At 45.4% G+C, this 16,946-nt stretch overlaps 1 protein-coding gene across 5 annotated transcripts in view; it reads right to left on the bottom strand.

The window, feature by feature from the left end:
* rab12 (RAB12, member RAS oncogene family) overlaps nucleotides 1–5,600 on the bottom strand; it is a 45,363-nt gene extending 39,763 nt beyond the window's left edge. For 3 of the 5 annotated variants that reach the window (XR_011352558.1, XM_069922365.1, XM_069922368.1), the window contains exon 1: nucleotides 5,250–5,599. Coding sequence is in view for 4 of the 5 variants with exons in the window: in XM_069922365.1 (XP_069778466.1) it covers nucleotides 5,250–5,493 (244 nt within the window). In the remaining variant the exon portion in view is untranslated. Of the gene's footprint in view, nucleotides 1–5,249 lie in introns of all 5 variants that reach the window. The other 2 variants (XM_069922367.1, XM_069922366.1) reach the window with 2 other exon arrangements.
* Nucleotides 5,601–16,946: the final 11,346 nt, after the last annotated feature.

The following is a 16,946-nucleotide window of genomic DNA, read 5'->3' as shown; positions in this document are numbered from 1 at the left end:
CTCACCAAAGCCTCCTGTGCCCTTTTCATTGGGTCTCCGTGATGCAGGTGACCGCGACGCTCCTAATTTCCTCCTCCTGCGACCCTGCGTGCTCCCTGTTTGCACTTCCCCATTCAGACCCACACATGGGCGTTACTGCTCTTGCACATTGCCATCATCAGTAGTGACCGGCTCTATTTTTGACTTGCTCAATTACGCGACAGTGACAGTTACCCTATGAGGATGCTTCACCAATGCTTACCATTGACTGACCCATCTTAACTATCTCCATTTAAGAGATCTCCTGGTAACGACATGGTCCATTCCAGAGAACCGCTTTGTAATTCAAAAATGAAGAACAACAGTCTTGATAGTGTTTCAGGTCCAAAACGTCTTACTGGGGTTCCCCTCCCCCACCCTACTGATGCTGCTTGACGCAGTGAATTTCTCAACCAGAGAGCAGGCATAGGAAGCAAGCTTTACTGACTTAGTAACTGAGCAAGAATCTGCTCCGCACTCCAGGCTCTGCTTGACGCAAGTGGCAATTGCAGTGGGTTGGGGAGGCAGAGGATATGCAGAAAAGTCACACGCAATGCCTTGTTCTACTGACAGAAAACACCTGCAGTGCCTGTTAGGTCTGCTTTGTTCATGAATGAGTGAGACAAACACCAGGCTGAGTCGAAATCAGGGTTCTTTGTTCTTTATTACCGGATTGTAACACTTGCGACTAACCATGTTAGTCGGAGAATGCATTCTGCCGTTATCAGCAAAATGGTGATTTTTTATACCCTTGGATATGTGCTTAGAACATCATCATATCATTACTTGTCCAATGACTAAAACTGTTGCTATCCTTTCCCTGCTAGCTTCCTGCCTCTCAATTTATCAATGTCTCTCTTATCTTGTAAGTACAAGGATGCATTCACATCTTGTTACAGCCCTGCACATTCCCATCTCATGATGTTTTACCTAACAGGAGTACAAGGACACCTCCCCTTCTTGTTACAGCCCTGTACAGGGTAACTCCTTACACATTCCCATCTCATGATGTTTTACCTTACATGCCACATCAGCCAGCAAATCCATGCCCGTGCATCCTGCTAGGCTCTTAAATGCTCACATTTATGGAGTATCCACATCTGACGTGGCTAACCCAGACAAAACCTGTATAATCTATAATCTTACACCTCCCTCTTTGTTCCAATTCAGAGGAAGAATCCCTGAACCAAAACAGTTTTTCCTTCCATAGATGATGCTTGACTGGCTGAATTGTACTGTTACGAGCCCAGAGGACTCCAAAACCCAACAGCAATAGAAATTCACCAAGACAAATGGTTACTTGAACAAAACTTGCATTTAATTTTCTTTAAACATAAAGACAGGATCAAACTTTAGCATATTACTATTAACTTAACCCAACTTAACACCCTTCTAATTCTAAGCGCACATGTATATGTTCAGGAAAGTTCTTTGAGTCACAGTCCAATCATTCACTTCTTACTTCTCCAACTTTACTGGTATCAGGCAATTCTTATACTGTGCACAGAATTTAACATACATAAATGTTCACCAGGTTACCGCTCCAGGAGGTTCTCGTTGGTTTCAGAGAGATATTTGTTGCTCGTTGGACACACACAACTGATTTCCTCCAATCGGTCACTTCAGTGTCTTGCCGAAGAAACTTGCCCCTTCATCCGTTTTCCAAATGATAACCCAGGTCACCAGAGTTCCTCTTGTTTCCCTTATTTCAGGAGAAACACTCTAGCCAGTTATTTCCTCTTGCAAGGACTACAAGGGTTTTGAATAGGCTGAACTCAGACACAACCAGTCTTCAAAATGGGGTTTTCAACAAGCCTGCCAGCTTTCCATGTTGCAGCCTCAAAAGCCACTGTAGAACTGACTTCTCTCTTTCTCAAAGAATCCTGTTTTCTTTCTCTCTGCTTGTAAAAATCAGAACCCCTGCCAAGGCTCAAAATCCATTCCTTGAAAGATCTTTATCACCACCTGAGCCCCAACTTTGTTCCATGTGCACCTACTTCTGAAGTTCTTTCCAAAGCATTTCCAATGTCTCAGCAAGTCATGAGCCTGAAGCTCTTGCATTTTAAATGAGATGTGAAATGCAAGTATCTGTTGTGAAGTGATCTACACTAATCCCCCCCCCCCAATCTCTTTTAAAAAACATATTTATATAAAATATAACCCATAACAGTAGCATTTCTATTTTTGGTACCTATTACAATATCTGCAGTTCTATTTGTTTTGTGTGCCAACTCAAAATTATATTTTTGAGCTGTAGTTTGGGGCAATCAAAATATTGTACATAAATTTAAATAATTCAAACTGAATAGTGATTAAATTGAATTACCACAAGCAATCTCATCAGAAGCACTTTCAACTTGCAACAGGATCATGTCCTAAAGATCCCTGCAAGTATGAACCTTAATGTCAGTAATATAAATCATCCCCAAGCTAACTGAAGTCAACACCCTTTTTTAAAAAATTCTAATTTTGTGTTTAAATCTTTTATAATGCTGCTCCTTCCTTTCCAAAACCTACTACATCTCTACAACACACAGAGAAAAGCACCTTTCCACTAAGCTTAGATTCTTGATTAACTCAACTGTGCATCATTTGGTAGCCCGCTCCCCCTCTAAAATCAGTTCAAATCTTACATCAGAAACAAGCACAAACATTTAAATCAATTCTTCAATACAGTACAAAAAGGATGGTTCACTTCCCAAGATACCAGCTTTCAGAAATATTGAACCAAGCTCTCTTGGGTAGATGTGGATAAGCTCACAGCACGACCTCAAAGAAAAGCAGAAAAAGTTATGCCCAGTACAGCCAGTTAACATTTAAAAAAAATATCAATTGCAAGTTAATGTTTTAACAGATCTTGCACTCATTCCTTCCACATTATAACCTTTTTCCTTCCAGGGCAACCACTAATAGTAATGATTCTGAAGTTGACAACTCCACAGACAACTCCACAGACAACTCCACAGACAACTCCACAGACAACTCCACAGACAACTCCACAGACAACTCCACAGACAACTCCACAGACAACTCCACAGACAACTCCACAGACAACTCCACAGACAACTCCACAGACAACTCCACAGACAACTCCACAGACAACTCCACAGACAACTCCACAGACAACTCCACAGACAACTCCACAGACAACTCCACAGACAACTCCACAGACAACTCCACAGACAACTCCACAGACAACTCCACAGACAACTCCACAGACAACTCCACAGACAACTCCACAGACAACTCCACAGACAACTCCACAGACAACTCCACAGACAACTCCACAGACAACTCCACAGACAACTCCACAGACAACTCCACAGACAACTCCACAGACAACTCCACAGACAACTCCACAGACAACTCCACAGACAACTCCACAGACAACTCCACAGACAACTCCACAGACAACTCCACAGACAACTCCACAGACAACTCCACAGACAACTCCACAGACAACTCCACAGACAACTCCACAGACAACTCGCTTATATTCTGTTATCTCTAGCTTTTACTTTAACCGTAAACATTAACTCTTTCTAAAGATTGTGAATGGAGTATTACTAGAATTGTTTCTTTTTAACCATCACTGCCTTACTACTACTCCTGCCCAAAGCCAAAATACAGCAAGGAATCACCAATTTGATAATTATGTATTGTACAACATTATTAGACTTAACCAATAAACTTGTGTGGTTTTACTATTTTCAATACCTTGAATGTTCCTGGGCTTGGAAGTTCACATCACTGACAACCTTGCATTGACTGAGCACATCTAGACTTAACCAACAAACTTGTGTGGTTTTACTATTTTCAATCCCTTGAATGTTCCTGGGCTTGGAAGTTCACATCACTGACAACCTTGCATTGACTGAGCACATCTGGAATACCCAATTTTCCAGGACTGATCATTACAATAAGATCTATTTACTTAACCTGTGATTTGGAAACTGAAGTGTAAAGATTTCTCATTCAACTACCACTTTTGCTGACTTCAAAATTCTGTAAAAACACGAAGCTGGAGAAACTCAGCAGGTCAAGCAGTGCCCTTTATAGAGCAAAGGTAAAATTACATTACTGACGTTTCGGGCTAGAGCCCTTCATCAAGATATGGAAAAACGTCGGCAGGCATTCAAATGAAAGAATAGGGAAAGGGGTGGTCGCAAAGCAGGAGGTGATGGGAGGGAGGGAGGGGACAGCAGTGATCAAGGGGAGAAGGAATGGCTAGGTGATGGTAAGGGGAAGGGAGGGAGGAGAACTGGGAGGGTTCAAGCTCAAAACATCTGTTATGTGCTTTTACCAGTGCTTGACGTCCTGTTTTGCGGAAACTGCCAAAATGTTTGGCCTGGAAGTCAGCCTGAAGAAAACGGAGGTCCTCCATCAGCCAGCTCCCCACCATGACTACCAGCCCCCCCACATCTCCATTGGGCACACAAAACTCAAAACGGTCAACCAGTTTACCTATCTCGGCTGCACCATTTCATCAGATGCAAGGATCGACAACGAGATAGACAACAGACTCTCCAAGGCAAATAGCGCCTTTGGAAGACTACACAAAAGAGTCTGGAAAAACAACCAACTGAAAAACCTCACAAAGATACCCACACTCCTGTTCGGGACGGCTGACTGGGTGGGTGGGTGGGGGGGACGGCTGACTGGGTGGGTGGGTGGGACGGCTGACTGGGTGGGTGGGTGGGACGGCTGACTGGGTGGGTGGGTGGGTGGGGGGGACGGCTGACTGGGTGGGTGGGTGGGGGGGACGGCTGACTGGGTGGGTGGGTGGGTGGGGGCGGCTGACTGGGTGGGTGGGTGGGTGGGGGCGGCTGACTGGGTGGGTGGGGGCGGCTGACTGGGTGGGTGGGGGCGGCTGACTGGGTGGGTGGGGGCGGCTGACTGGGTGGGTGGGGGCGGCTGACTGGGTGGGTGGGGGCGGCTGACTGGGTGGGTGGGGGCGGCTGACTGGGTGGGTGGGTGGGTGGGGGGGGACGGCTGACTGGGTGGGTGGGTGGGGGGGGACGGCTGACTGGGTGGGTGGGTGGGGGGGGCTGCTGACTGTTTCCCCCCCCCCCCCCCCCATCATCTTGCAGACACTTCCCGTGCTGGACGGAGTGAGAGGGGAACCAGTGGCAGCCCCAGCCAGGGTCGGGGACAGCCGAAGGACCCATAACCCAGTCCACCAAAGCAGGCCCCAAGGCCCGAGGCCCAGCTGCCTCCCTCCCCGCACATACCGACGGTGGACTTGCAGGCCTCGCTGAACGTGTCGTCGGTGAAGCGCTCCATCAGGCTGGTCTTGCCCACGCCGCGGCTGCCGATGATGATCACCTGAAGCTTGTAGTCGGCCGGCCGCGGCGGCTGCCTCCTGCGGCGAGAGTTGGCCGGGCTGGGCGAGGCCCCGCTGGTCGACACCGGCCTGGAGTTGCTGGAGCTCGGCCCCCCTTCCCCTTTCCTTCGTGGGACGCCTGGCCGCTCCATCAGCCCTTCCGCCAACAACAAACCACGGCCGGGCTGACCCTCCGCGCTCTTCCAGTATCCCAGCCAGCACCGCGAGGGTCATCTGACGTCAGGCCCATCGCTCATTAATATTAATGACCAAGGCCCCAGCCAGCACCGCGGGGTCATCTGACGTCAGGCCCATCGCTCATCAATATTAATGACCAAGGCTCCAGCCAGCACCGCGGGGGTCATCTGACGTCAGGCCCATCGCTCATTAATAGTAATGACCAAGGCCCCAGCCAGCACCGCGGGGGTCATCTGACGTCAGGCCCATCGCTCATTAATATTAATGACCAAGGCCCCAGCCAGCTCTGCTAGGGTCATCTGACGTCAGGCCCATCGCTCATTAATATTAATGACCAAGGCCCCAGCCCAGCTCTGGAAAGGCCATCCCCCTCAAGTGAGTGGGTGGGTGGGAGATTCTGAAGGCATCCAAAAGCAAGAGATGCTGGAAATCCTCTGCAGATCACTCAGCATCTACAGAGAGAGACAAGCAGAAGAAACCTCTCTCTTGGAGATCTTTATCAGAAATGTCAAAAGAGGTAAATTTGCCAGATTATAGAGGCATAAGATGCCTGTCCCGCGTCGGACTTGTCAGCCATAATCGAGCCTGCAGTTGACGTGGACTTTTTACCCCCTCCATAAATCTTCGTCCGCGAAGCCAAGCCAAAGAAGAAGAATTATGGAGGTACAAGGACTGCCTAAAGAAATCTCTTGGTGCCTGCCACATTGACCACCGCCAGTGGGCTGATCTCGCCTCAAACCGTGCATCTTGGCGCCTCACAGTTCGGCGGGCAGCAACCTCCTTTGAAGAAGACCGCAGAGCCCACCTCACTGACAAAAGACAAAGGAGGAAAAACCTAACACCCAACCCCAACCAACCAATTTTCCCTTGCAACCGCTGCAATCGTGTCTGCCTGTCCCGCATCGGACTTGTCAGCCACAAAAGAGCCTGCAGCTGACGTGGACTTTTACCCCCTCCATAAATCTTCGTCCGCGAAGCCAAGCCAAAGAAAGAAGAAGAAAGATGCCAGAATCCATGCATGACTTTGGTGTCAGTGCTGCACAATTACTCAGCAAAAGGAGGTGTGAGGTGCGCCTTCCGACCCGTAGCCTACAGGTCACCCACCCTTGGGCGGGGTGTAGCACCAGTTTAGCCTCCCCCTCAGGGTCAGGTGAAGCCATGGGTTGCGGATGGTGGATGGATTTTCTTTTAAACAAGCAGATTCGACAAATTGGAACTTATGGTTTCAAACTAAAAGCACTGGCCCGATTAATGGCCAGGATTACTCATCCAGTATTGACACTGCCACTGAGGAAGGCAATGGGAAACCCTTGTACTGACAATGACCACACCAGCAGTGTGAGTATAAGACAGCTTTAATAAGCTAATATGTACCCTAAGAGGTCTTGTCTCTCTGCAAGACGAACCTGGAAGGCTAGACTGTAGCTCTGGACTGCTTGATAGACAAGGTCACCGGGGATGACCCCTGGTGACCTAGTGGTGGAATTACATATCGCCACAACCACTTCTGTATTTTTTTCCCTTGCATAATCATGAACTCGTCTCAACCCACGATTGGAGCCTTCACCAAAGGAGAAGAAGCAACGACTACAATTTGGAGGATCAGAGATCATGAGGGATGGAGAGAAATGACTGCCCACGCCTAACAGCAAGGCACCTGAACAAACAAACATACGTGACCTCACATACAACCCTGAGATTCTTTTTCCTGCAGGCGAGGCAGAATCACCACCCATTGGTAGTGCAAAAAGAAAACGACACAATGTACTCATGTAACCAGATAAAGAAATGTAAACAAACTAACTGTTATACGCGAGAGAAAAAAAAGTGCAAAAATATGAGTCCTTAAATGAGTCTCCGATTGAGTTTGTTGTTAAGGAATCTGATGGTGGAGGGGTAGCAGCTATTCCTGAACCTGCTGGTGTGAGTCTTGTGCCCTATACCTCTTTCCTGATGGTAGCAGTGAGAACAGAGTGTGTCATGGGTGTTGTAGATTCCTGTAGATGTTCGTGATGGTGTGGAGGGTTAAATTTAATTTAGGCATCCTGCATGGTAACAGGCCTTTTTGGCCCATGAGTCCGTGCTGACCAATTTACACCCATTTAACCTACAGGTAACCCTGGTAAGCTTTGAATGGTAGGAAGAAACCAGAGCAGCTGGGGAAATCCCACACAGATACAGGAAACGTTCAAACTCTTTAAAAACACCACGGGATTCAAACCCAGATCTCGATTCTGGTATTGTAAAGACAATTCACTCACCACTACACCCCTACCCCAACTGTATCATTTTGTCTGTCGGATCCTGAGGTCAAATAAAGTCAACACTCTTAGTCTGAGTTCAAATATGCTCAGTTTTATTCCACCATCCCTGTTTTTTACTCCCTTGTGGTCCTGTGCAACATGCCAGCCATTACAATCAACAACCAATCTATATTTGTTGGACAATATAGATGATAGACAAGGCATTTTAGTCGATATCCGAACTATATTCTTTATCACTATGACAGTGTCCACTACCTTTTGCAGGGCTTTATACTCAATAGTATTGGTGTCTCCATTCCAGACTGTGATGCAGCCCGTCAGCACACTTGCCCCCACACATCTATAGAAATTTCTCCAGGGCTTCCTTGAGCAAACAGCGAGAAGCTGGAGGGACTTTATGTGATTTTTTTCTTGACGGTGGTTGATAATCATTATGATGACTGCCTGCACCTCTGGGTGCCGTTCTGTGGCTACTCTTGCTGAACGTTGCAGGTATGGTAAACAAGAAGCTTCAGATTCTGGGAAAACTCTCACAATGCACAAAGTGCTGGAAGAACTCAGCAGGTCAGGCAGCATCCATGGAAAGCAATAGTCAGTCAATATTTCGGGCTACAAATGCTCTCAATGAAAACCTTCCTGACTGTATTCTTGAGAATATCTGCAGCTTTTGCACTTGTACCCAAAGTAGGACCCCACGAAGGGAAATAGACAATATTAGTTTTCAAAGTAGGACCCCACGAAGGGAAATAGACAATATTAGTTTTGGCTTGGGACCCTTTTTGAGATTGACAGCTGTGAAAAATCAAGGAATGCAATAAGAATACAACCTTCTGATATTTGGTCGACTTGGTTATGATGGACCAACAGAATTTCCACACTGTTGGATGATACTTCTATTTAACAAATTCAATTTTTTTACTCAAAAATATAATTTTATTTATTTAAGGGATGTGGGATTGTGAGCTGAACCAGCATTTTCTTGCCTATCCCTAATTGCCTGTGAGAGGAGCTGTCTTCTTGAAGCATGCAGTCATTCAGGTATGGGTATGAAGGAAGTTCCAAAATTTTGCCTCAGCAACAGTGAAGGAACAGCGATATATTACCAAGGCAAAGTGTCTTGAAAGGCAACTACCAAGTGGTGGTGTTTCTATATTTAAGGAACCTTGGTGAGTTGCTGCAGTGAATCCTGTAAAATTTATAAATTGCATCTTCGGGTGCTGAAATGCGTGAATAGTTGTGGATGGGGTGCCTATCAAATGGGTTATATATTGTATGGTATCGAGCTTCTTAAGTAGTGTTGAAGCAGCACTCATCCAGGCACGTGCAGTGAATTCCATCACACCTCTGACCTGAGCCTTATTGATGATGGACAGGCTTTAGGCAGTTAGGAGGTGAGTTACTCACTGTAGGATTCCTAGCCTCTGACTTGTTGTGCACATGGCTATGGCAGTTCAGACAGTGGTCTCCACTTATCTGTGGTTTCACTTTCCACGATTTCAGTTACCTGCAGTCAACCGCAATCCAAAACTGATCCAATTGCCCTGCTCTCTCCCCATACTCCTATATCAGTCACAACTAATCCCACTGCCCTGCACTCTCCCCATGGCCCCGTGTCGGTCCCCACACAGATCCCACTGCCCCACTTTCTGCCCACAGCCCAATGTTGTTCCCCATACTGATCCCACTGCCCTGCTCTCTGCCCACAGCCCTGAGTCAGTCCCCACAGTGATCCCTACTTACAAATAAAAAGTTTACAGGTATACTACAGTATCCCATATAGCTTTGCTAACAATATAATACAGTGTTCGCACAACATCCACATTGTATAACGCCCAATTTCACAGAGCGTATGGTAGATGTTAAGTGGCGCATGTTAAATGGTACTATCCATGGTTTCAGACATCCCCCATGGATAAATGGGGGGGGGGTGAAACGTGTGTGTGTGTGTGTGTGTGTGTGTGTGTGTGTGTGTGTGTGTGTGTGTGTGTGTGTGTGTGTATTTTATATAGTATATATATAAATCAGTTGCTGGCATTGTAACAGTGTTGCGCTACACTAACCGTGCCACAGTGCCCTCTATAGCACAGTATCCTTTAATATACATACCATTGCTATGTCCCAAATATTGTGGTGCCCTGAAATGAGGGGACTATGTATAAAAAGTACTGTAATTTCTACGTGGTCAAACCTGAATGTTTACAAATAACCTTGAATAAAATCAGAAATGCACACTTTAATCAGATGAGAATTGTTTGAAAAGGGGAAAGAAGTGTCTTTATCCCAAACATTATGGAGGGCACTGGATATCAATGTTGGACACAAGAATTTAGGTACCCTATTTTCTCTCCACATTGTTGCCCGAGCTGGAGATTTAGCTTCAACAAACAATTTTCCTAATATTAAATCCAAGGAGAGTCTATTTAAGCAATTAGTTAATTGGCGATCCCAAGCCATCAATTCGGCTGTCACAAGTGCCATGCTACAATCTCCGAATAAGATGTTTGAGAGAGAGATCTGAATAGTGCCATGTCTAGCAAGAAAGGAATAAAGCTAGAGATTTGGTGGTAGCATCATAGGCGTGTGAAAGAAAAGGTTTTAGCTGTCAGCATGCAAGTTATTGTTGAAAGGAGATAATCATGAATAATCTATAATCGGAACCATTACAAAGTGTTGTTGGTTCATATGTTATATTTATGAATTAATCTCAGGGTTAATGTACCACCTTTGTAATCATGATCAGTTTATTGTTACTACTTGTAATAATATTACTCTTAATACTGGGAGTGAAAGCATTGCCAAACATGACCAGAGATAGTTTCTTAAAAATGGTACGTTATAATTGTGGGTTAGTTTCTTCACATAGAAACTGTACCAATTGATTTATTATCTCAATTTCACACAGGATAGTTTGCAGTGTGAGTGAATGAAATTGTGGTATCTTCTATGGCTATCTAAGGCATGTGATTCCTGTAAAGTGGCACGAGACACCCATCCCAGCAAGCTAACAATCCTCTGGCGGAACTGAGCTAAGTTCCTTCCTTCCTAGCAGTTTCCTCAGCCAGACCTCTTGTGTTCATTGTTCCATCCATCCATCATTGTTTTTTTGCCAATACTACTCCAGAATGCATTTGTGTCTGGTCAAGTGTATTACCATCTGATTGTACATGTACAACATGACAAAACAGCATTAATTCTAAGGAACTTGGTGTTCTCCACTCTCTACTACAGAATTATCGATGTGTAATAGAGGATGGTTGTTCCTGGTCCTCCTGAAGTCCATGGTCGTCTTCTTTGTTTTGTCTGCGTTGAGACTCAGTTGTTACTCGCACCAATTCGTGAGATTTTCCACCCCTTCTCCGTAGTGCGACTCATCATTGTTGCTGATGAGGCCAACGACTGATGGCACTGGTGGAGTGGGATCTGGCAACGCAGTCATGGGTCAGTAGTGTGATCAGGAGTGGGCTGAGCACACAGCCCTGAGGTGCCCTAATGCTCAATGTGACGATGCTTGACGTTCTGCTACCAACCCAGTCAAACTGTGATTTTTTTGTTAGGAAGTTCAGAATCCAGTTACAGTGATGGGTTTTGAGTCCCATCAAGGACATCTTCTCCACCAGCCTTTGAGGAATGATTGTATCAAATGCTGATCTGGTTGATGAAGAGCAGCCTGGCGAATAAGGTAACGTTCAATAACATTCTCAAGAAGGTAAAGAATCCACAAAATCTAGGTCAGGACCATAATTTTTTTTTCATTCTCAGGATTTATTGTAACCCAATGTAGTGTCTTGATATAATAGGGCAGTTTGTTGGAGGATAGTGTTACGAGCCCAGAGGACCCCAAAACCCAGCAGCAATAGATATTCACCAAGACAAATGGTGACTTAAACAGAAGTTGCTTTTAATTATCTTTAAACATGAAAACAAGATCACACTTTAACTATCACTATTAACTTAACTAACCTAACTTAATCCCTTTTTTATTCTTAGCGCACGTGTATAATGTGTGTGTAAGTTCGGAAAAATTATTTGATTCACAGTCCAATCTCACTTCTCATTCCTCCAAGTTCACTGGTTGCAGGCTATTCTTATACTGTGCACAGAATTTGACATTCATGAAGTTTACCAGGTTTTGGTGCTTGAAAGGTAAATGGTTACTGCTCAGGAAGGTTCTTGTTGGTTTCCAGAGAGAGATTTGTTGTTCCTGGACACAAACTGGTCCCTTTTAATCAGCCTCATCAGTGTCTTGCTGAAGAAACTTGCCCCTTCAGGGTTTTCCAGATGATAATCTCTTTTTTTCAGGCCACCACAGAGTTCCTTTTTGCTTCTCTTATTTCAAGTGAAACATTAGACAGCCAGTCCTCTCCTCTTGTATGAACCACAAGGGCTTTGGCCAGGCTGAACTGAGCACTCACAACGCGTCTTCCAAATGGGGTTTTTCCACAAGTTTTCCAGCTTGTCCTGTTCCAGTCCCAGCTGACTGTAAAACCACAGAACTGATCTCTCTCTCTCTCTCTCTCTGTCTCTGTCTCTCTCTCTCTCTCTCTCTCTCTCTCTCTCTCTCTCTCTCTCTCTCACAGAGAAAAGCTTGCTTGACTCTCTCTTTGCTTGCAAAACCACATGACCCTCATCTATTGCTTTTCAAAACAACAATCCATCTTGGGCACTCCCCAAAGTTTTTGCGAAGGCCCTCAGGAGCCGCTTTATCTGACTTGAGCAGAGCTCCACAATTTTAAATGATATCTGTTTTGAACTTGCCACACTTTATCTCCCAAAAACATATCTATATACAATACAAACAGAACATGATCTGTCACAATAGTCAAGAAAAATGTACAATGATATTGAATTGGGGCTGCATAAAGACGGTAATGGCAAACAGCAAGGATTTCCATCCCTAAAGGATGGTACTGAGATAGCAGTGTTTTTATGACAATCTGACAACTTTATGGTCCTTTTTTATGAAAACATCTTTTCATTCCAGTCTTTTTTATTTTATATTTATATGGATTCCTCTACCTGCATTTATTGTCCTCGACATTAAATGTTAAATTTTAACCATCTTATTGTCGATGTCATTAATGTCACTTATTTCTTACAGCCGCACTTTTTGATAAAATTATTCTTGGACTCAGAGAGAAAACAAGTTGTGCTGTTTCTTTCACAACACATCAAAGACATTGCTTTTTATTTTGCAGTCTATTGTTCCGACCTACAATGAATTTTGAGAGTTAATCTTTAGTCCCTCAGGATGTTCAACATACACTCTGTGTTCATGGCGCTGAATAAAATTCCTGTCATGAAAATTGAAGGGGTACATTTTTCATCCTTGTCATCTGGGCCACTAACCTGATTTTTTACTTCTTCAGGAAATAACGTGGATTCTTTGTTCGCCCAGTTCCACCAGATTATACTTCCACTATTAAATATGATCAATTTATTCTAATCTACATTATCTGATTCCTTAATATGGCACTCGTGTGAAATCTTAAATAACCAAAATAAAACAGAATACATGATCTGAATCCTCAGTATTTTAGTTCTTGAGAAACAATAAAAGATTGTCTGTGATAGGATGGAGACCAGGAATGTTCAGGTAACACAGTACTTCCATCAACTCAATCTGTAAATCCTCCAGCCATGGGAAAGCTGCTAATATATTAAAGGATCCATCCCACCCCAGTCATATTCTCTTATGTCAAGTGGAAGATACATGAGATTGAAAACATGAACCTCCAGATTCAAGGATAGGTTATTTAATGCTGTTATTTAATGCTGTTATTAGATCTTAAATGAACCGCTCATAAGTCAAAAATCAAGTCATGTTTATTATCATCTAATTGCACAAGTACAACTCAACAAAACAGTGCTCTCTGGTTCTCGGTGAAAAACACGCAGACATACAACCAGACGTAACACACGTGCAGAAAAAAAATACAAATGCAGGGCAAGTATTCATACATACAAATAAATAAATAACTATTATTTCAGAAATATGGGAAACTCAGACGGTTAGTGTGAGCAGTTTCTTTGTTCGTTCAGCATTCTCACTGCCTGTGGGAAGAAGCTGTTTCTTCGCCTGGTGGCGCTAGCTCTGATCCTCCTGTATCTTTTTCCTGATGGGAGCAGCTGAAAGATGCTGGGTGTGTGGTAAAAGGGGTCCTCAATGATTTTGAAATAAAAATTCCCTTCAGATAATGATCCTGATAGATCACATTGATTGAGGGCACAGGGGAGGAAGACTCCAGTGATCCTCTCTGCCTGAGGATTGACCTCCAATCCATTTCTCTGCACCAACCGTATCACACTGTGATGCGGGCAGCCAGGATATTTTTGATAGAGCTCTTCTCGAAGGTTGACATGATGGTGGCTGGTAGTCTTGCCCACATTAGTCTTCCCAGGAAGTGCAGTTACCATTGCACCTTCCTGACAAGTGAGTTGATGTATGTCCATAATACATTGCTGGTTAAGTGAACACCAAGGAACATGGTGTTCTCTACTCTCTCCACCACAGAGTTATTAATGTGTAGTGGAGAGTGGTCAATCCTGGTCCTCCTCCACTGTGATGCTGTTATGTCATTAGTACTGTATCTCTGTATATGGCTGGCCTGCCTCCTCCCTGTAACTCCTCCCCCGGAATTCCTGAATAAAGGCGATTACACTCGCTCAGTATGAATCCTGGAATTGGGCCAGCAACAGGAGCATGAGTAATAAAGGTCTGTCATAAAGTAGCTCCAGTCTTTTGGCATTATTGATAATGTATCAATTTTATTACCATAAAGTTTTTATTACTGCAATGGACAAGTTGCTGAGGCCAGACAAGCTAGATATGGAAGTCCCAGACTGATTTGAGCTCTGGCTACTCTACTTTAATGTCTTTCTGCTCACCTCTGCTCAAGTCATGCGTCCTGACAACAAGCTACACCTGCTGCGATTGCAGGTCAGCCACCACACTTACATGATTATCAGGGGCTGCATGACATATGAGGAGGCCATGAACAAGCTCCAAAGCCAACAACAACACCATGTGCAGGTAACGGAGGCCGCCATCTTGGCCGCTGTCACTTCCAGGGCCTCTTCCGCCCCCAAGAAAATAGCACCATATGCCTGCCATGGAGGCCCCCATCTCACCAGCCCGGGTCGCAGGTATCATCTTACTCAGCTGACTCTGACAATGACCTGGTACTGGCATCGATTGTACTCGATCAGGACAGCCCCCACCAGCTCGCCCATTCGATGATGGGGGTCGAGGTAAATGGTCTTCTCACTAAATGCCTATTCGATAGTATCAGCACAGAGAGCTTTGTGTATCCCAATACCATGTGGGACTACTCTCTCATGGTGAGCCTGACGAATTGCAAGATCTCCATGGCCTCCAGGTCCAGTCGGCAGAAATTTGTGGCTACTGCATGGTGACGCTGACCATAGAAGGCACAACCTATAAAAACTTTAAACTTAGTAATGTTACAGCTCTGCGTGCCTGTGATACTGGGTTTGGACTTCCAGTGCCACCTCAAGAGCATTACTATGAAATTTGATGCGCCCCATCCCCCCTCATGGTCTGCAATCATCAGTTTTTAAACCACCCGCCCTCCTTGCGGCATGTGATCAAGTGGCATATCACGATCTGCCCACCACGTACCACCTGTGGGCTGTCCACCCTCCGGAACACCCCCCCCCCACCGCTGTTCATCAATCTCACCCCCGACTGTAAGCCCGTTGCTACCAAGAGCAGGTGGTACAGCACTGGTGACAGGGCATTCATTAGATTGAAGGTCCAACAGCTTCTGTCTGAGGGGGGTCATTGAACTGAGCACTAGTCCCTGGAGAGCCCAGGACGTGGTGGTCAAAAATGGGGAAAAATTCTGTTTGCAATTGACTACAGTCAAAGCAACAACCATTTCACATAGCTGGATGCATACTCCCTCCCTCATATTGCCGACATGGTGAACCAGAACACCCAGTATCAGGTTTTCTCCACTGTACATCAAAAATTGGCATATCACCAGCTTCCCATCTGCCCAGTGCACTGAATTGGAGGCAGACAGCTGACTCTACCGCTTCTTACGGGTGCCTTTCAGAGTCACCAACGGTGTCTCCGTCTTTCAGAAAGAAATGGACCAGATGGTAGACCAGCACGTGCTCAAGGCCAAGTTCCCCTATTTGGACAATGTAATCGACTGCGACCATGACCTCCAGGACCATGATGCAAACCTAGAAAAATTTCTCCAAATGGCCAAAGCACTCAATCTCATTTACAATAAAAACAAATGTGTGTTCCGCACATTACGTCTAGCCATCCTTGATTGCGTTGTGGAACGTGACGTTATCGGACCTGATCCCAACTGCATCTGTCCTCTGATGGAGCTCTCAATCCCTCACACCCAAAAGGCCCTGAAGAGGTGTCTAGGGTTCTTCTCAAACTATGCCAGGTGGGTCCCCAATTATGTAGACAAGACCCGACCCCTGGTGAAAGCCACCTCCTTCTCCCTGTCAACAGAAGCCCGAGTGGCCTTCACATGCATCAGAGGAGACATCACCAAGGCCATGATGCATGACATGGACGAATCCACTCCATTCCAGGTGGAGAGCGATGCCCCCAACTTTGCCCTACCCGCCACCCTTAACCAAGCAGGCGGACCTGTGGTGTTTTTCTCCTAAACCCTCCACGGCCCTGAAATCCGGCATTCCTCCATCTAGAAGGAGGCCATGGCCATCATTGAAGCAGTGCGACACCTGGCCGGCAAATGATTTACCCTGATGATTGACCAACGTGCAGTTGTTTTTATTTTTAATAATAAGGAGTGGGGTAAAATCAAAAATGATAAGGTTCTGAGGTGGAGAATACAATTCTACACCTATAACTATGACATCTTGTACTGGCCTGGGATGCTTGATGAGGCTTCAGATGCCCTGTCCCAGGGGATGTGCGCCACTTTGCAGTCTGATGATGACCTCTGCCAGGAACCTTCTCTATTCCACTGATGATTTAAGGATGCTGACCAGAAACTGCCGGGTCTGGGCTGAGTAACATAACATAACATAACAATTACAGCTCGGAAACAGGCCATTAGGCCCTTCTAGTCCGCACCGAACCAAACACCCCTTTCTAGTCCCACCTCCCTGCACAATGCCCATAACCCTCC

The sequence above is a fragment of the Narcine bancroftii genome, chromosome 2 (genome assembly GCF_036971445.1).
Source record: "Narcine bancroftii isolate sNarBan1 chromosome 2, sNarBan1.hap1, whole genome shotgun sequence".
Lineage (NCBI taxonomy): Eukaryota > Metazoa > Chordata > Chondrichthyes > Torpediniformes > Narcinidae > Narcine > Narcine bancroftii.
Note: the sequence above shows the minus strand (reverse complement) of the source record. Positions and strands in the feature narration are given on the sequence as shown.